General features: G+C 37.2%; 1 protein-coding gene across 2 annotated transcripts; it reads left to right on the top strand.

The window, feature by feature from the left end:
• The first annotated feature begins 690 nt into the window (after nt 1–690).
• Nucleotides 691–20535, top strand: fam83fa (family with sequence similarity 83 member Fa). Of its 2 annotated transcripts, XR_006008736.1 has the most exons (6): nt 691–1265; nt 8773–8940; nt 14923–15044; nt 16895–17700; nt 18009–18164; nt 20280–20535. XR_006008736.1 is itself a non-coding variant. In XM_041972333.1 (5 exons), exons 1-5 carry the CDS (start codon nt 795–797, stop codon nt 18056–18058), a joined length of 1617 nt encoding a protein of 538 aa, XP_041828267.1. In that variant the 5' UTR covers nt 691–794; the 3' UTR covers nt 18059–18932. The 2 variants fall into 2 exon arrangements, 1 of the variants encoding a protein (XP_041828267.1); XM_041972333.1 differs by lacking the exon at nt 20280–20535 and having other exon boundaries at nt 18009–18932.
• The last annotated feature ends 25 nt before the right edge of the window (nt 20536–20560 follow it).

The raw sequence follows: 20560 nt of genomic DNA, 5'->3' as shown, positions 1-20560 counted from the left end.
GGAGCATTTAAGAGAGGTGGACACTCATAGATCAATCTGTAAAGATCAATCTGATGCAAACCGTGCCTAAAAATGATGGAAGAATGTTTTAAACTTTTTTACTCTAGATGTGTTGTCAAACTTTCAAAATGAGCCAATATGTCCATGAAAGAGTGAAATGTCTCAGTTTAACAACTGATATGTTGTCTATGTTCTATTGGAAATAAAATATGGGTTTATGAGATTTGTAAATCATTACATTCTGTCTTTAATTACATTTTACGCAGCATTCCAACCGTTTTTTTTTTTTTTTTTAGAATTGTTGCACATTTAGTTTTTTGTGTGATCTTTGTTCATAAAGCTAGTAAAGTTTAGTTTAGGTATTATTATTATTATTATTATTATTATTATTTACTTTAAATTACCTCTGCTGTAGGAGTGGTTTCAATGCGGTATTTTAACTTCAGGTGGAGCACTGTTAGATAGTGACATTATTACTTAGTAAAAGTAAAGTTCTAAATACTGTCGTTTTTAAGGTTTTTTTGCTGCCTCTGATTACTTTTACAACGTAGTCATTCATTCGTCTCATTCAGATGAACCTCCAGCACAAATATTCCTCCAGTTTATTCTGAAAGTTTTCCAGGTGGAAGATTTTCGCCAACGTGGAAAACTTTTTTTTTTTTGCCTTCAAGCCCCGCCCCCTGCCTCTACCTGCGCTCCTCGCGCACCTGTCGGCACAGTTCATCTCGGTTCCGGATAACAAACGGTTGTTGAACCAGAGTCGACAGTTGCAGGGGGGGAAACTTTCCTCGGTCATGGCGGAGTCCCAGCTGGTGTGCATGGACGATGAGCACGTGAACGAGAAGGTCCCGGAGTCCCGACCGGAGTTTTACTACAGCGAGGAGCAGCGCGCGGCCCTGGAGCAGTTGCTGAGGAACGGGGACGGAGCCTTCAAGATGCGCCTCAAGGAGGACAACATCAAGGACTTCCTCTGCGCCAGGGAGGTGAAAGCTATCCGTAAAACTTTTAACGAGTACGAAACGGACAGCGAGTCCGAGTCCGAGCAGGAGAAGCCCAAAGAGGCCTCCAGCGCGGACTCGGGGGTCCACTCCACTTACTGGCCGCAGATGTCCGACGCAGAGGTGCCCTCTCTGGATATCGGCTGGCCTGGCAGCAGCGGCGTCTACAAGGGGGTGACCCGGGTGTCCGTGTACACCCATCCGCCTAAAGAGCCAGGGCCGCACATCAAGGAGGTGGTGAGGAGACTCATACAGGGCTCTCATAAGGTAAATGCTCAAGGCAAGGTATATACCCATAAAAAGAAAAACAATAATTTGAATTCACTCAGTGGTGCTTTTTTTTTCTGGACTTTTTTATGTTTAAAAGGTTTGACTTTGGGTGTTCTCCTACATTCTTGCATTTAGTAAGACTGTGAGTTTATGCGAATTTTAAAATTATACTAATTTCTTTAAAAATTTGACCCAATTACTGAATCAAACAACTCGTCCTATTAATGAAACGTAGTCCAAACGTTGTGCACTTAGAATTCAAAGTAAATCTATTACTCCTATTTAACAAAATGATGAGTGTTGGGGGAGGAAAGATAAGAAGATTAAGAAAAGTTTGAAGAGATTGTTGGATTTACTAAACTTACAAGCTTCAGTTGTGTAAATGCTTACTTAACTTGATTTGACTGCAAAAGAAAGTCCCTGAGCTAGTTGGCCCACAGCTGGCTTAATAACCATTAAATATTCTCAATGGCTACGTTCACACTGCAGGTCTTAGTGCTTAAAATGAGATTTTTTATTTATTTATTTTTTTTCTTCAATGAAATCCAAATTTGTTTTTGCACGGTTGTTAGCATTATCATTTCAGTGTGACCTTCATCCCACTGAAGTGTGAACAGTATGTGGCCATGAAGTGACACGTATGCGCAGAGGATAACATGACGTCACGTAGTATTTCCAGATGTAATGGATGCTTCATGTCTGTTTATCAATTTGGAAGTACTTGCCCACCCTGAACCGATTAAAATGATTCCCAATGGATGAATGAAAGGAGGAGACTGAGAAAAAGGAGAGCACAAATGTTAACAATGGCATTTTGTGGAGCAGTGGCTCCTACTTCGGTACAGAGGCATGTACAGACACTGCAGCCGAGTTCGTCTATGCAGAGACTTGCACTGGTCCAATTTTACCAACCCAAACCAAACCCGACCCATGAGCATCTTCCAGTGAAATCTGGACCCGCCACGACAATGTAGGATATAAAACACAACACAATTCTAATTATAAATACACCCCGACCTTCCCTTCATTGCATTACTTTGCTTAATTCGTTCATATTTTTAAAGTGAAGGTGTTGTTTTGTCATTTTTTATTCACATTTTTTTTTTTTAAAAAAGGAACGGGTAACAACACAGTAAACATTGTGAAACAACAGAATTATGATGTGACTTCTGTGACATCAAAGTCAGATGAAATGAAACATGACCGTTCAGACTGAGGTCGCCGCCACACAGATCAGATACAAATCTGATCTAAGACCACATGTGAAAAGTGGCCTGGGTTGGATTTTTAAAAATCAAATTTGCACCATTCAGACTGTCACCACAAAATCCGATTTGAGTAACATATGGGCAAAAAAATCGGAACTGAGCTGCAGTGTGAACGGAGCCGGTGACTGACTGCAGGTGATCACGTGACTGTGAATGAGCCAATCATCTGCCAGGCTTTGAATGTCACCTTGAAACTGAGCTGGTTGAACTGGATAACTGTTTTAATTGGAGCTAAAAGTTTTATTCAGATCATTTTCTATTGCCCTTCCTTGGCACTCTAGTTATCAGAAAAAAATGAGACTATAAAAAGGTTTTTATTTTAGATTTTTAAAATCTTTTTGTGTTTAGCTTTAACAGAAGCGATTATGTTGGTGTAGACTCCAGAGCTGAGACAAGTAACAGAAAACCCAGTAGCCACACTTTTACTGATCACGCATGCTTTTGAATAATTTTCCAAGTCGAGAACTCCCACAATTTCTCTGTTTTAAAAATCTCATTTCTCATTTTTTATTCAGTTGCAACATTTTTTTTAACATTTGATCAAGTGAGTATGATTTTAACTATAAGAATTGATCATATAAGGAACAAATGTTTACAGCGTCTCTGTTTAAAATGAGAAAGTTTGCATATTATTTGGTTTTAGCTGCAACATTTGGTTGCACACCTGAAACGGTTCTGTGGACTTAATCTGAACATTTTAAATGATTTTCAAAATCAAACAAAAGTTTGTGATTTTACAACAAAAATGATCTCAGAACATTTTTTGCAAAGAACAAACACGCTGATTTACTTAATTTAATTAATCAAGTCAATGAATTGAGTAAATCAATTTAGTTAATTTCATCAGTTGATTAAGTTAGTTAATTGGGGCTGCACGGTGGTTAACAACGCAGCCTCACAGCACGAAGGTCGCTGGTTTGAGCCTCGGCCGGGGGGAGGTTTGAACAGTGGCCTTTCTGTGTGGCGTTTGCATTTTCTACCCCTGGCTGTGCATCCTCCAGCCACTGGGATGTGTTAAATGCAGAAAACCAATTCCCCACTTGGGATTAATAAACTCTTGTCATTCTTATTCTTTTTGTTGTTGTTGTTATTATTAAAAATAATTCAAGCCTAATGTAATCCAGTTCAGTCTAGTCATAATAAATGAAAGAATTTGTGTGGTATTTTTACAGAAACACCTGTTTTCTGGCTACTGAGACGCTGCTGTTATGCAAACATCTCTGGCATCAGATCAGATTTAGTCTGTCTGCTGTTTATTTCTTTCTACACTTACTTTTTTACCCTCAGTTTTGCTTTTCACTTGACATTTGGTTTAGTTCAGGGCTCCTTGGTGAGGAAAACATTAAAGTAGATTCTCTAGCAACATCTTAAACACCTCTTTTCCAGCTTTCTGGGCGATACATAGTTAAATTCAAGAAACCTGTTGGCCTTTTCATAACTTCCTTAGACATCAACCATCCAGATTACTACAGTTGAGTCTTCTGCTGAGAACAAAAGCTCCAGGCAGGTTTCAACAAGTTTAAATTCATCATCATTTCTATTTTAAATGAAAATGAAAGTGACAGTTCTGATTTTTAACCTGGACCCAGGAGCCTTTTAAGTAATTGCTACCTGATGCTAATTATCTTTAATATTTTTATCAGCATTACCCCCAAACTACCAGCAAGTTGATCATTTTGGAGCCAAACAACACCGAGGTGACCTGGATGAGGACACTTGTTTGATGGTTGGTTTGTTAGCAGGATTACACAAAGAGATTTAACATATAAGTATTACTAGATGTGCTAAATGACACGATACAGAAGCGATTCACTTATGGTGTTAATGATAATTTAAATCTATGGATATTTAAGTCAGTTTTGTATAAACTGAATTAACTGAAGAATGGCTGACCTGCTTAGTTAAGATGGATGTGCTAAGCTAATGGCCAAGTATTACTATGATTACGACCTGATGCAACATTTCCTTTTCCTTTTGAGCCTGGAGTGAAGAACATCACATCATCCGATTTAAGACACACAAACTGCTCTAAGTTTAGAGGAAACATTGATAAACATGTTTTAAACCAAAGCAGAAGGTTTAAACTCCGTTACACTTTTTATCTCACGTTTTCAGTTTCCACAGCACCTGAGAAATAAAAGGTTTTATTAAGCTGTTTTAGATTTTGTAGAAAACTTTGCGGTCATTTTGTGTTTTTTCTTTTGAAAGAAAGTATCAGGATGCAGTGGGCTCAAGAGAAAATAGTTTTCATTGCATTTAAATTGGAGCTTTTTCTTTCACCCACTTTGTGGTTTTGTTTTTATAAATGCTTCCTTTGATACAGTTCAGGAAAATCAGCCTACACATGCTCAGCAAATTCATAACTTGCAAAGTCATGCAAATACATTTATGCTGCTTTTAGTGATTGCTTAAATTTAAGTCAAAATTCAGTTAAAATACCTATAAAACCTATGGTGTTTAGGAAATCAGACATTATACCTGCAGAAAGAAAAAGAAAAAAAAAAAAAAAAAAAAAACAGGGAAGGGTTAACCGGGCAGGTAGCGATAATAAAGCCAACATAAAAAAATAAAAGAGTTGTGTGCAAGTTTTAACAAGCTGAGTCATCTGTTGCAGAGAGACTGCTGCTGTAAATGTCAGCTTCACATCAGGACATGCACAGAGACTCAGCCTCCCCCACAATCTCACAGCCTTCCACCGCTCTGTGTGATTGGCTGAACTCTCAGGTGAGACTGACCAGTGATTGATCTAACAAGCAGCTTCTCCTATTTTCCTTAACATGGAAATGAATCCAGCCTAAGATGTGCTTCCAGAAGTTTATTCTGAGCCCTGGCAGCCTCATTAATCAATCACATGCTCACAGTTTCTCTACCTGAAGGAATCCTGCCAGACACTAAATTTCAAGAGCCAGTTGATTATAAAAATCAAGATAGAATCCAGATGTGGCAGGTGGAGAATAATCTAGTCACTGATTGGGCTATATTTAGAAGGAAAACTTTAGAAAATGTCACTAAAGTTCACATACAGTCCTTTTTACTTAACTATCTAAATATTAGTCATTCAGGATAGGTTAGCTTATTTAAATCTTTCTTAAACCTTATCAAGTTAAAAAAAAAGTCTCAGCTTCATTATCTTAAGAAGACCAAGATCTGAGGTTTGCTAGAGGAAAAATAATTAGCATGAGATGTTACTCAACCACATTAAAACAGTGTCTCTACTTGTTCCAAAAAGCCACATCGGAAGTTTTTTCATTATATCCCTAATGAAGAAAGACTTCAAAGCCACAAGCCAGGACTAAGAAGGAAAAAAACTGCAAATTGCAATTACAGTTTGTCTAAATTTCAGAAATATCGCTTTTATATTGCAAAAACACTGTAATGGGAACGCAACTATAGAAACACCGACAGAACTCATGAACAAACCGAAGTAATATGAATACTCGGTAAGCAATGCCAACACAAACATACAGCCGCACATGTTCGAACCCAAATCAGACCCCGAAAATAAGACTGAACAACTCAGTAACCCTCAGTAACTCGGCAGCCTGCAGCAAGGAATGCAGCAGGACGTATCTGGTGGTAAATACTCTGCTTGCCATCTATAGTCCGATATAACGTTATATCGTCACTCGTCTTTGTAAATAACCCTGTTAATAGGTGTGCATGTGGCAAATGAACCACATTGTCAACAGAGGTGGAAAATGTCTGCTGCCAAGAAATAGATAAGCTAATGATGCTATATGCTAACACTTTCATGAACTGTTACACTACAGTTAGTTGTATTTCTAGCCACTCCATGTATATTGATTGTTTTACATGGCTAATCAGCTGGGTGTTTTTAGCTTGGTTGTTTGTAGCATTTCCATCTATTGCTAACTTTCTGATCATCATTACATGTGTGTTACCTGCTGGTAGCGATCGGGTAAAGTAAGTATGGGTTAATTTCGTTAGTTTGACCTTTACTCACACACTATCAAAACAAAACAGACAACTTATTCAGTTTTATTTCAGCTCATGGCTCAGGATTGGAAACGTGGCCCCTGATTGTAGGAACAGACATTGCAGAGATTTTTGCATTTGTTGCTTTACAAACTTGCGTTGGTTTAATCTCTTTTAAGATCGCAGGTTGTGGTCTTGATGCGAAATTTGCAGGATGTTGTTTCTGGGAAAAAGCCACACTTCTGAATCCCCATTGTTCACAGACAGTTTATCTTAATCTGACCTGTAGAAAAAGTATCGTAAAGTCGCTTATAAGATGTTATGATTGAGGCAAAGTGGGGAACCTCTAGAGCCCTTTCTTCCAGTTTCAGCTCCTTCATTAGAAAACATGACCTCCAAGAGCTTTTGGAGAAGTTGATGGCACAGATTTTTACTGACATTTTCCAGCCAGGATGGCGGATAACTGAGTGTGTTTTCATAAAACATGTACAAAGTACAAGTGTTATACTGCTTAGTCAGACTGTTTGATTGTAACTTAGACCTCAGATATTGTGAGCTACTGTTAATTGCACATGCAGTTTATTGCTTGAATAGACAATAAAGGAGACAGTTGTAAAGATTATTCATGAAATTTGTCCGTCCACAGTGAATGAATTTTCTTTGGGCCAGTAGGTTATTCAATGACGTACACTTCAATGTTTGTGGGATTTATACTTTTTGTTTGTCTAACCTTGTTCAGAGTCTGCTGGATTAGGCCCAAACACAAATACAGCAGATATGTATTAACCCTTAAAACTAGATTGTGGGCACACCAGAGCACTAATCTTTATTTTGTCAACAATTTCTCAGGAATGGTAGTGTAAAACTTATGATTGATAGCTTATGCTTTAGGTGATTTTTTAAAATGTTTTCTAGACATTTATATCCCATCCAAGAGGTGTACAATCCAGCTGCAAAATATGGCATTTATTCTGAGACTCTGCATGGTAAAGCCAAAATGAGTGATCCATGACGTCACATTTTAATAATAAAAAAAAATCACTACCACTATGTTACTCAGAGACGTCTATTTGGACCTGGAAATTATGATGAAGCCACTTCCTGTCAAAGTTTCAACCAACTGAATAGCTTACATTGACAGTAATGTCCAATAAAAAGCAGCAAACAAATGAGCAGAAATTCAGTGTCTTTCTGAAAAGAATGAAAATAGTTGCCCTGTATTTGTTTATTTAAAAGGAGCTGACACAAAGACGTTAGCTAGTCTTCCTTGGGATTCGTTCCAGCTGTATGGCCGGATTAAAGCCAAGGTGATGTTTTTTGTTGGTGACAAAAATGAGCCATGTTGGTTTTGTGAGGATAGTAGGTAAATAGTAGTATAAATAGCTGCAAATATGTAAATAGTTTCTGTTGTGTGTTTGTTTCATTGCCAATATTTTTTCTCCTGAAAGCGAAGACTTGAGAGGATGATGTGCAGATGAGAAAAGGCTTGATCACTGTTGATCTGTGTTATTTCTACAAAGTTCTGTTAGTAATAAATTCTGTTTTTGTTGTTTTGGTTGGACTTTATGGTGCTATATATATAAATACATTCATTTAACATAATTTTAACCTCGTAATCTGACAACTGAGACTGTACTCAAAACATGTCTGGATGTTGACTGGGATTAAAAGGGTTGTTTTTTTTAATGTCATTTTTTTAAAAAAGGGCTTGGAGTTTTAAGGGTTAAGGGTAAAAAAAATTTACACAAACATTTCAGATTGTATTTTAAGAATATAAAAACCCGGCGTGGCTGTATAACACCTGCCTGCAAACAGCCATTGTGTTCATATTCTGTACAGCAGATTATGCAAAGACGTGCTCTGAGAAGCTTGCACTAAATGATCCTGAATGCAGACACGTCTGTTGAAATAATGCAATATAATTCTTCTTGGAGTTTGTCCAACCTGTTTTTCACTAACGCCTCCAGTCATCACGGGGAAACGGGTTCTCCCAAAGTGTCTGATCCTGCAGGAAATGATGCGTTTTAAATATTATCCCATCACTTACAGCCAAGGTGAAAACTGGCAGGAGTAGTTCTGAATGCATTCATCAGTCTTACTGTTGCATACTTTGTGCTCTGAGAAGTTTTAAGACTGTAAAGTAAAATTTCAGTTATGTTCATTTAAATGGGAACAGAATTTGTAAAAAAAAGTAACTCACCACTAATTTAAGATCACAAGTGCTCTATTTGTACTTAAGTAAACAAGTATTTATTTAATGTTTAATAGTGACTGAGTCCTCCCTGGCCTGTGTTTCTCAGGCGGTGGCCATCTTAATGGACCTCCTGACGGACCTGCAGATCCTCCAGGACCTACTGGATGCCTCATCACGACGTGGGGTTGCTGTCTACATTGTGCTGGAGGCCAGGGGAGTTCCTCACTTCCTGGATATGTGCTCTCGGCTGCAGATTAACGCGATGCATCTGAGGGTGAGCAGAGCGCTCAGCTAACAGAGCATGACAGAGTGCTGAAGAAGGACGAGGCTCATTGTACACAAAGAGCAGGGAAACAAAGAAACAGTTCAGGATGTCTGCTTCTTTGCCAGACAATAACAGTGACTGAAGTAATTATCACGATTAAAACTAAACAATAAATTAAATGTCATTCTTTTGAGGGAATTCCTAACAAAGTCATCACAGAAGTCTGATCCAGTTAAAACACAATCAGTAAGTTGATGATTAACCACTGCTTTTTAAAGGTCAGCACTCCAAAATCAAAAAGATATTTAAAAGGATAATGTATTTCAAACACTGACTGATCTAAGATTCAGTTTAAACTCTTAAAGGGGGCACTGCCTTTTAAAATGAAAGGAAAGAAGCAAAAAAAAAAAAAAAAAAGCACACAAAGGAAGTAACACTGAGTCATATCACTATTTTACAAGTCGGATGGTTGTTGATGGGAATTATTTTCCCTTTTTTCATGGTTAATGTTGTGAAACTGCTTGAAACTTGATCAAGACATGCATATTAGATTTTATTTTCTTTAATTTAGTTACAAAATTTTGGCTAATGAGGTCAGAGCAGTTAATGTGACTTAAACTTAATGGATAAGTTGTTCAGACAGATTTCTAAAAGTAATGTACATGTTTCAGTTTAGGGCTGCACAGCTATGACCAAAATAATAATCACGATTATTTTGATCAATATTGTAATCACGATTATTAATCACGATTATTCACCGTGTTTGGAAAAACATGTATTTTTATTGCACCAATTATAAACAAACTATGTGGCAACAATTTTTTGTGAAAAATTAAACTTTAAGTTAGAATAGATGATGAAAAATATAATACATTTACCATTCATTTTTGAGAAGTTAATGTAAATTATGGGGCTACAAAAGATGCTAAATCAAGAGCCTTTTGGGAGCTAAAAAATCCGGCTCTCTGAAAAGAGCCGAACATCCCATCACTAGTACATACAGTTTTAAGGGATGCTACCATGGAGAGGGATGTTGTGAGAAAGGCAAAAATTGAAGAAAAGACAACCTAGAATGTTTTGAACAGCAAAAAAATTATAAAATTTAATTCTTCAGTCAATATTTTCTTTATTTTTTAAGTTTAAATTTTTTAAGTGTAATTGTTTTTAATTAGGAGTCTGCAACATGTCACAACACTTTTAACTTTTTTAATGTTTATGTCCACACTTTTCATTAATAAACATTAATATCTGACAGTAAGCCAGCGCGGGATCATCTAGCAGCAGCTTTGTACGTTTAATTTTCAGCCTGCTCATGAAACAGACGCGATCATCTCCTGCTCTGAATGCAGCTGCTGCTGCGTGAGGAACAAGCCTCTACTGGGTGCTTTTGGACGGGGGAGGGGTCTGCGCAGCACCCAGTCCTCATTGAAGAGTAAACTATACGCTCTTTCACGTCAGTCTCCAAAAGTCTCCAATATCACCAGGAAAAGTTGCTTGATTTGTCGCTTGTTGTTTTTTTAAAAAATAAGTTGCTAGAGGCGACTGACAACTCGGTAAATATAGCAACGAAGTTGCTACGTTGGCAACACTGACTACAACTAGTGTGCCTCTAGAGAGAGAGTGGCGCCATCTCCGTTCACTGCAATGGTTCAGTTTTTTCACAGCAATGGCGGCGTATGGAGCCCCTCAAAAGTTCCCGGAAGTTAGCAAAAGCTAAGCGACGGTCAATGTATTTCAATGGAGCAGATTGTCGGAGCTACACTTCTTCAAGGTAAGATGTTTTAATAGTCATATTTCCATATCAGTTGTGCATCGAAATCAACTTGACAGGAGTAAATAAATATGTTGACGGATTGTCACCGTCTAGATTAATATATTTAGAGATTACAAACCGATAAAAGTTTATGCTAGCACACTGATAGCAACAGATGCCACAGGCTGATGAATGTAAATTCTGTTCGTCAATATAAATTGATCCAACGCCGTTGATAGCGAGGTTAATGTGTAGGGAGAGCAATTGTAGTTACATTTTTATTTAATTTTAATGTATTTATAAGGCTGTGGAATAATGGACAAAGATATGAAAATGAATACACAGTATTAGATAGCACAATACTCTTAGTATATATGTTTACAATATTTGCAACTATAAAGCCTAACCTGTTAAATGTAACAAACATGTTAACCTTAAGAACTTAACAAAATATACAAATACAAAATAAGTGGCTGATTGTACTTGAATGCATTTGCTGCACTAGACAGCACTCAGTGTGCAGGATGAGAGCAGAGAAGCAGAGAGATGCTTAAGGGAAGTATATCACTCTTCCCTCGTGCAGCATTGTCCTGAAGAACTTTCAGCTGTTCTGGGGTTGCCTGACGTTAACTGGGATACTGTTCTTCTAAACCTTCCTGGTTTGGCCACTTTTAAGTGTTGTTTCCTGTCTTTTTTTTCTACATTCTGCAACCTCAACCATATAAATTTCTCTGTGATGTGTTCTTGGTGTTTAATTTAAAAATATTAAACTTCCCAATGATATGGTCTTTAAAAATGTGTAAATGCATTGTTTTAATATGATTACCTCACATATTTTTTTGTTTTTACAGTCCCTGATGGTGGTCAAATGTATCCTGCTGACTTTGGCCATCCATATTTTCCTTCTGTCCCTGTCTTTGGGGAAGCCATACATACGCACGCCTTTCTCTGAGCGATTGGAGCATCCCCATGCAGCACAGCATACCATGGTGAAGACTGTATTCAAGGATAGCAGAGAAAAGAAATGGCTAGACATGCTGATCTAGTCGAGTTTTATTGTAAAGGAATTCTTTTAGGTATTAAATGCATTTGGAAAACAAAGGGTGTTTGTCTGATTTATTATGTATATGTAGGGAGTAAGTCTTGGGATAGTTAACAAATAGTGATAGAAAGCCATGTATTTTCCATGAATTGAATTCAAAATTTTATTTATTTGCCATGGATTTTCTGTAAGAACACATTATATTGTGAGTCCAGACTTAGTTATCAGTCTGCCTCAGTCAAAATAAGTCTTAAGACTTAAAAGCAATTCACACAAGTAGATACTAATAAGTAAGAATAGATAACCCATTTATTTGAAATGAATTGGGATCTAAATTTTATTTATTGGATATAGATTTCCTGTAAGAACCGTTATCATTATGCTGTGAGCCTAGATTTATTGTGTAGTCACTTGGTAAATCATTGTCGTCACCTGTTGGTATGCCTCAGTCAAGTCTGAAAGATAAGTTAAAAAAACAGAAAATATTACGATTTACATGCTGTTGATGTCATACAGGTTTAGTAAACTTAACATGATTCATATCAATGAACACAACTATAAAAATATTGCAAAGCAAAGCCTTCATTGATCATTATTTACCGATTATCGTAGTTTTCTTATTATTTTGTATTGGCCGCCAAGCACTTCCTGGAACTTTTGGAGGCTACATGGACCACGTGATCGGCAAGCGTTTTGAGCTTCCGGTGGCGCCACTCTCTCTCTAGAGGCACACTAACTACAACTAGCTGTCAACTGTAAAAGCGGTGCGCCACTGCGCCCTCGTTATTTAGGCAGCTTAATGAAGCTTTGGCCTTGCATTCGCCCCCTGGTGGTTGGCAGACTACAGGTTGAGAATGTATGTGATCAGAGATGCATGCAGCAGAGTCGCATTTTGAATGTAAATATCGTTGACGATCAGATTAATTTAATTGTAGCCACCAAAATTGTGATCACGATCAAAATCCGATTAATTGTGCAGCCCTATTTCAGTTACATACTTGCATAAAATGGATAATGGGAAAGGTTCCTGTTGATCTCTAAAGCATATATAAATTTTCTTTTTAGCTTATAGAAAATAGGAGTAATTGTATAGAAAAAACACATTTTCCTCGTTATAATATGTAGCTGAGTCCATATTCTGGCGTGTTCAAATAGACTTAAACAGCTACTGGCCCGTTTCTAAACTCTTATGGTTGAAGTTTTCAAACACCTTAGGGTGAACAATTGAAGTATTTTTATAGCAACAGTATTCAATATAAAGTGAAATCTGATTTGGAATGATGCATAGCTCAACCACAGCAGGACTAGAAATTATAAATTCTTTGATTGAATCTTTAAAGCAGCCCTTTATTAGTGTATCAATAGCTTTCAATTCAGTGGATCATATGATATTAAATCATCTTATTAGTGCTGGATTTCTTGGCTCAAAAACTACCCAGCCAGTAGATGTGGGCAGACAAGAGGCCACTTCCGGTATCCTATGGTGTCCCTCAAGGCTCCATCCTGGGGTAACCTCTATTTGTTCTATATAGTTAAATGATTTTGTCTCAAAATGTCTAAAGTTCAATTTCTATGCTGTTGATACTGTGATATACAGCTCGAAACTCTGATCAAGCCCTTATTTGGCAAAAAATTGTATATGATACAGTTTAGTTAAATTTGTGTGACTGGAAATGTCTGTAGTCTAAAAAGGAACAAAACCAAACATGCTTTCAAATTCCAAATCAGAGATACTAATTGTGCCATTGATCATGACTTCTTATGGCTCTGTGATCAAGTTAATATCTCAAATGAATGCTTTGCTACAACTTCACCTTTTTTCAAATTTATACAATGTTTTGTGCTTATTTTTGAATAAACAGAATAAACATAACATCTACATGTTGTACACTTTGTATTGCATTGATATGTTAGAGACTATAAAAGCCATTAAAACTAAAGAACATCAAAATATCAGTCATTACTAATCAAACTGGGGCCATTATTATTGGCCATAAAGTTTCAGCAAGATTCTTGCTTCCAAATTATTATCGTTTTTTAGATGTGTTGAATGAAACCAGCTCCTTCAGATTCACCTATAGCTTTTCCCCCAGCTTTTGGCTGGCTTTAGGTATTGTTAAAAGGAACAAATCTTGGGAGTGAAAACAGGTTTGTATTCAGTGTTGACCTGAGTTTTTTTGGTCAAAATTAAGTTGTTTTTGCCTTTCACTACCAAAGAGATTTTTGGTGTTTAAGACTTAATCAGTAGTGTGTTGGGATTTATTCCTTAGGCTTCCTAAGGCTAATACTTTGTGATGTAAATGTTTCGATTGACCTCATTTTACAACTTCATCAATCTTTTGTGAAATTCATCTGTACATCAGGTACATATCTGTACCAGTCAAAAGTTTGGACACGCCTATATACACACCCGTGGCACACAATGTTTGCTTTTAATGCTACCATGTTGACAGGGTGTTTCTGTAAAAGATATTTAATTTCAATAAAACTTTTCATTATTAAATAAATGGTCTAGAAAAATAGAATTGAAAGAAAAATGTAGAACAAGATTTTTTCAGGAATTCCTGAGAATTCCTTTTTTTTATTTTTAAGGACTGAATTCCTTCATAAATTAACATTTAAACCTCTTGTAAGTGCAACAGAGCCTGAGAAGTGTCAGTAAAAGCTGATTATAAGTGAACAGCTGTGCACTGAGCCACACTGTCATCCTATCTCCACAGGGACACAATACCCAGCCTTATCTGCTGTATGCAGAGTTTTTACAGTACAGATAACTGGAACACTGGAATAGCTGCCTGTAGTGGTGTCAGTTGATACTCTGTGAAAGGCCTTTTCAGAGCACTGGGCGCTGTTACTCTTACTTCTTACAAATGAACATTCATAGATCCTGAGAACAAATCCAAAGAGAGTAAGCTGATGCGTCACCTCCATGGTGCCATTGACCAAAGCGGATAGCCTCCTCCCAATTTGTATATCTACGTCTCTTTTCTGCTTCTTTCTTTGCTTCTCTTCCCTTTAAGTAAACACTTCTGGCTAAAGGTTTTGAGTTAGCTTTTATTTCTTGAGAAAGTTGACTCAGCTCAGTTTGACTTGGCATCTCTAAGTCAATGTGTCATAAGTGACATTGTTTACTGAGGGTTACCTGTGTTATGTTAAGTCACTTCAATTGTGTAATTAAGCATGTTTTTCTCTGCAGAATCTTCGAGTGCGCATGTTAAGAGGTGCAGGGCTTGCCTTGTCGTTTGGCAAGCTGCCCGGATCCTTATGCTCCAAATACATGCTGGTGGATGGTGAGAAAGTCATGTTTGGGTCCTACAGGTGATTTTTTTTTAAGTTTTTGTTTTGTGTTTTTATCTGGTCAAGAGAATGAGTCTTCTGTCTAATGAGCTGTAAAATATACACCAACTGTAACAGCATGACCGCCTGTCTGCTGTCACTAAAAACTCAGAATCACAACCCACAAGACCTTTAATCAGATGCATTAAGCATCTGATTAAAGGTCTGACATTCATAGTCATGTGGTCTTAAAATGTGAAAGCTCTCTTTGAATGTATTTAGCATAAGAGCATTTACTCATTTGCTAATGCAGCACAACTATCCAGCTAGCTAGCTAACTCTAAGCTAGTTGTCAACTTAGCAACATGGATGCTAAATATTTTTCAGACCCTTTAGCAACTTCTTTTAAGAAGCTCCTTGTGACAAATTTAATAACAATTATATCCTGTAATTCAATACAATTTAGTAATGAGTATATGAAAAGTGAAATCATTGCCCCACAGCTGTAAATGATGGCAGCTTTTTGGAGCAATTTAGCTGTATTAGTATACGCTTTAAGCTACTGTAGCTCAAAGATGCAAACAAGTCTAAAATGTCAGTGTTGATGCAAAACTGCAACTACATAAAAGCCAATGAATAAACATGAGATTCAGTGTTGATGTGCGCAGTGATTACAGTCATAGCAAGGTCTTTTATTGCCTCTGTTTAAATCACTTTAAATTATTAACAAATGAGAATATATTTTTATTGATGCTATCCCCAACTCTTAAATTATTGCCCCAAACTGTAAAAAGTAGTTGGAAATGTAGAAATTCCACATTTCCAACTACTAATAGCTAGTGGTAGTTCATGTTTTACATACAGTGATGGTTTTGCTGCTTAAAAGTTTAGCTTGCTTTGAAACTGTTGGTATACCACATACTGACCACATCTATGATAAATCAGCTTTCAGTTCACCGTCATAACACTGTAGACTAAAGTCAAAACTAGACTGATTTGTGTCAAGTGAAGTGAGCACAGGTGTCCTTTGACTTTCCTGATATTGCATTATGACTAGCAGCGTGTGCTTTGAAAATGGGTTCTGTTTGCAAAAGTGTCTGTTTCCTCTGTGATTTTCAGTCTTGAAACTTTTTTGTGCCTCACACAACTTCTCGAAAAATGTTTTAAACAACCGTGTGTGTTGAAAGTGATGGAAGTTACTGTTTTCTGGTCATCACTGATGGTTAACAGAATTGTAAAGAAATTACCAGCAATGAATTTGTTGTAAAGCCTGCTCTTAAGTACAAAACTCAAACAAAATTAAAAATTTGTTTTTTTAACTCTATGCAAGTTTTAAGTCACTTTTTATTATAATTGGGAGATTTTGAGATAGATTTAGCTGCACTTAAAGTCTAGCTGTTTGTTGTCCCCATTTTCAACGTATATTAAGCTATTAGGCAGGCAGTGCAGAGTTCAGAGTTCATTTCTGTGTTCTGGTGACCGTTTTAGTCAGTAGCAAACATAGCAGTAGTGAACGTTGTCACGACATGAACATCTTAAAAAAGAGACATAAAAAGGGACAGCACAGAAGGCGATGGTAGTCTGTGCTGCCATTAAATATATCTTCTTTGTTCCTTTCGCCTGTCAGATGAGTTATACTGCGCAACACTGCCCCTGTGGTTTCAGGTGGTACTGCTGTTTGTTGCAATAGAGTATGCATCCACAAGCTCTGAAAACTGATATGAGGCTTTAAAAAAAAAAGCATTTATATAGTTATAATTTTTCTTTAGAAATTAATCATTTTTCATTCCATTTTATTTTTCAATTTTTTTAACTATTCATTAAAAAAAAAGATAAAATGACTAGTTTTACTTTCAGTTTAATTTCATACTCTATTCTCTATACTCCTCTAGCTTTACCTGGAGTTCGTCTCGGATGGACAGGAACACGATTACTGTGATGTCCGGGCATATTGTGGACTTCTTTGACAGTGACTTCAGGGAACTCTATGCTGTGTCTGAACAGGTGGACCTCTATAAGGAGTTCAACATCACCAAGCCACCGCTTCCTACACCCATCATGAAACCAAAGGTGCAGCACATCCGGCCTCTGCCTGTCTCCATGTCCCGTTTTCAGGTATCAGTTGGGGACTCTAGACAAATGGACCTGAAGGTACCTGCGCATAAGTACCACAACCCAAAGTACTCCCTGGTGTTTGGAAATAGTTTGGGCCTGACAGGTTCTCTGCAAGACCTGTCGACACAAAGGGACCAACCAATCAATGATTTTAACAAGGGAACCGGCTTGCAGAACAGCTTTCGTAACACCAACATGGACAACAGGGTCCCTGCTGTAAACCAGGTTTCCCCATCAAGTTCAATTTCACCTGGAGAGGAGGAAGGTGAGGATGGAAAGGGAGGTCAGAAGAAGAACCAGGTGGCTACAATAAAGAAGCAACGCAGCTCCTTCCGGCACTTCTTGAAAAGCAAAGCAATCAATCAGAGTACAGAGACTATAGAGGAAAGTGTGACTTCTCCTCAGAGTCCTACCCCCACTTGTAAAGTGCCTGATGTCAATGATGTTGCAGGAAATGAGTTTGAGGACTCGTTTGAGATCATTGAGAAACCAGGACCACTGAAACCACTGAAAACCAAGAAGCCTTCAAAGCTCACGCAGAGGAGCATGTCTCTGCAGACCATCAACACAGGAGATGAAGATGGTAAGTGATCATGTGCCTGTTGTTTGTGTTACAGGATGGAGATCATTTTCATTACTGATCAACATAAATGTGTCCATGAATAGCAGAATATTTATTTAGAATATTCAGAAAACATTGGAAGTTAGATTAAACAAATTTATAACAAATTAATAACTTATCCAAACCTGAAATTAAATTAAAATGATCCTTTTTAGGGCTTTAAAGGAGAGTTTGGTTGCTTCTTGAAAATCTTAGGAAGCCAAATTGGCTCTAAATGAAAGCTGAAGTTCTGTCTTCATAAATCCCTTCATTTAATTTTGTTTCCACAGGATTCAAATCTCGGCGGCGGCATCAGAAGAAGAACTGTATCCAGTCATGAGATGTAAACACGCTGCCATAAAAAAGAGATGTCATAGTTAAACATATCGCATCAGCTGAGTCACAGTATCGTCTTACTGTGACTAAGTGACGCCACTTTATCAGCAGTGAGTTCAGTGTTCGTCTCTGAGCTGTCATTGAAGTGAAGGTCACCACTGAAGACCAGTCAGTCTAAAAACATGTAGCCAATTAGTGCTAATACTCCCACTGCCATTATTCCATTTTCTATATTTTTTTTTATTAAGTTATTCTGCTTTTAAATCTTGTTTCTGTTTTACAATTCTTTCCTTGAACTTTAACAGAGATGTGGTGTAGGTGTATTACATCACACCTATTGCTTTGGTTGCTATAGGGACAGGAAAAGTGATCGGTAGCAGTGTTGTCCCTGAATGTCACCTTACCATAGGTCCTTGGTAACAGAAGTATCAGTGTGTGTTGTACAGGCTGTGAATAATGCACAAGAGCCTTTGTGCATGCACTTTGGGACCTTTCCAGATGAAACTTAAGCATAAAACTAGAATGTGAATCCTTGAGGATAATATGCGATGCAAATAATCCCTACAACGCAGCAGTAATTAGACAAAATATGTAATATATTAAGAATACCAGCATAAACTAGTTTGTGTGATTGGAAATCAGATAAAATTCCTCATGTTGGCAAATATGTGACAGATTTTTTTTAAATTAAGTTACAAGAGCTTGTTAATTATGTGAGGCTCGGCACACGCTGTTCTTAATAAAACACATTGTCTGATAGTCTTTTTCATGTCACTGTAGGCTTTAGTTTGTATCTCTGTGCATGCCATAAATAAAGATCCTTGAATCCTTGAATAAAAGCTTAAAACCTGAAGTGAAGCAGTGCTCATATTCCAATACTTGGAATCTGCACAGTGAATATATGAATTATTTTGTTTTTCTTTTCTTACATAAAGACTTGTTTCCATTAAATGATCCTTATTCTGTTCATGGTGCATTTCATTCTCCTCAAAAGCCAGATGTCAGAGCTGAGACTGGCCTTCAGGTTGACTTCATTCCAGTTAAAAGGTCAGAAAAGTAATGAGTATTCGCCAAGTCCACGTTATCAATAGCAATTCATAGTATATTGTGCAGGATTTTCTGCTTATCAAAATATCATTATGTAGTTTTGACCTTTTACAAATATTTTGGACTTGTTTTGAGGGCAGATTGAAATTTCTGGAGCCATCATTACTCAGCTGAGAAATCACACTTCACTACATTTTTTGAGTTGCACTTTAGGAATTATGTCAGGGAAGCTAAGCTAACAGCTTGTTAGCTTGATCAAACTTCTTTGCACGTCGTGCTGCCTCTCTCTGAAATATGCTGTAAGGGTTAAGATATTTCAATATACCCAAGAAAATTCTGAAAGGGGAAAAATGGAAGCCATAACCTCATATTTATATGGCGTCTTTCATAGGAATGAATGGACTTTTAGGGACATGCACACGAACAAACAGCATGTGAAAACAAGACTTAACTAGTCTGAAGTAAAAATTCAGTTAATGAATGAATGAAGCTTCTCTCCAAAGCTGCTTTTGATGATGAAGGATAATTTTTGGGCCATTCGAGATTCAAATAAATAAAAAGCAAAGCCAAAGCGTAGAAAGGATAAGTGGAGGGGCTGATCAGGGGTCCAGGTATATGTTGAGGCTGATGTGGAAGAAATACATCTCATAAATCCACTGGGAAGGTTGCTTTCTGTGGCCATTTCTTATTTGAGAAGCCAGAGCATCTCAAACCTTTTAGAAAAAAAAATGACCCCATTAATTCTATAAAAGGCACCTAGTCTTAAAGTTTGTGGAGAATCACATATCAGTCAATCTACAGACATTAGAATGCACATATGCTAATTATGCTAAAAAGAAGCCTGTAATTCTGCGATGACCTCTTTGAGTTTGGTAGTTGTAAAATAAGTAGGGTGTGGAAAATAGTTTAAGCATCAAATCTATCGGCCTGAACCAAACTTCAGATGTCTGATGAATCTAAACAAAAGGGTTATTAATTGGCTATAAGAGAAAGAAAGGAAGGTATTTAAGAGGAAATAGATGTCTAAATCCTGCATTGGTACTTATTCAATGCATTCAGCTTTGACTTTTATGTGAAAACAACAAAGGATGAGGTAAAGTCAGCGTTAACTAAATGCTCTTTTCTTGATGTTTCTCTAATATACAATGAGGCGAAATGTTGTGGGTTTGTGCTTCTAGGAAAGCAAAAAGCTGCTGTCACATCCTCTCAGAAACAGGAACTGCACAGGAAAAGCTTCTACCCGTGAGATCTGATTATTGCATTACTGAAAAGAAGATAAGTTTCCTTATTTCACATCATTCCTGTAATAATGTGATTTTTTTTTAGAGGAAAAACAGAAAACCTTTCATAGCTCACATTGTAAGCTAAGATTTAAGCATGAGCTTCATGATTTCCTGTTCAACAAGAGGGGGTGGAGTGATGATGTAGCACCATCTGCTGGAGAAAAAGCAACACAACA

The sequence above is a fragment of the Melanotaenia boesemani genome, chromosome 2, assembly GCF_017639745.1.
Source record: "Melanotaenia boesemani isolate fMelBoe1 chromosome 2, fMelBoe1.pri, whole genome shotgun sequence".
In the NCBI taxonomy this organism is placed as follows: Eukaryota; Metazoa; Chordata; class Actinopteri; order Atheriniformes; family Melanotaeniidae; genus Melanotaenia; species Melanotaenia boesemani.
Note: the sequence above shows the minus strand (reverse complement) of the source record. Positions and strands in the feature narration are given on the sequence as shown.

Coding starts and splice junctions, on each gene's coding strand:
- fam83fa (XM_041972333.1), top strand. CDS start 795: ATGGCGGAGTCCCAGCTGGTGTGCATGGACGATGAGCACGTGAACGAG. Junction 1,266..8,772: donor TCATACAGGGCTCTCATAAG/GTAAATGCTCAA, acceptor TGTGTTTCTCAG/GCGGTGGCCATCTTAATGGA. Junction 17,701..18,008: donor CAACACAGGAGATGAAGATG/GTAAGTGATCAT, acceptor TTGTTTCCACAG/GATTCAAATCTCGGCGGCGG.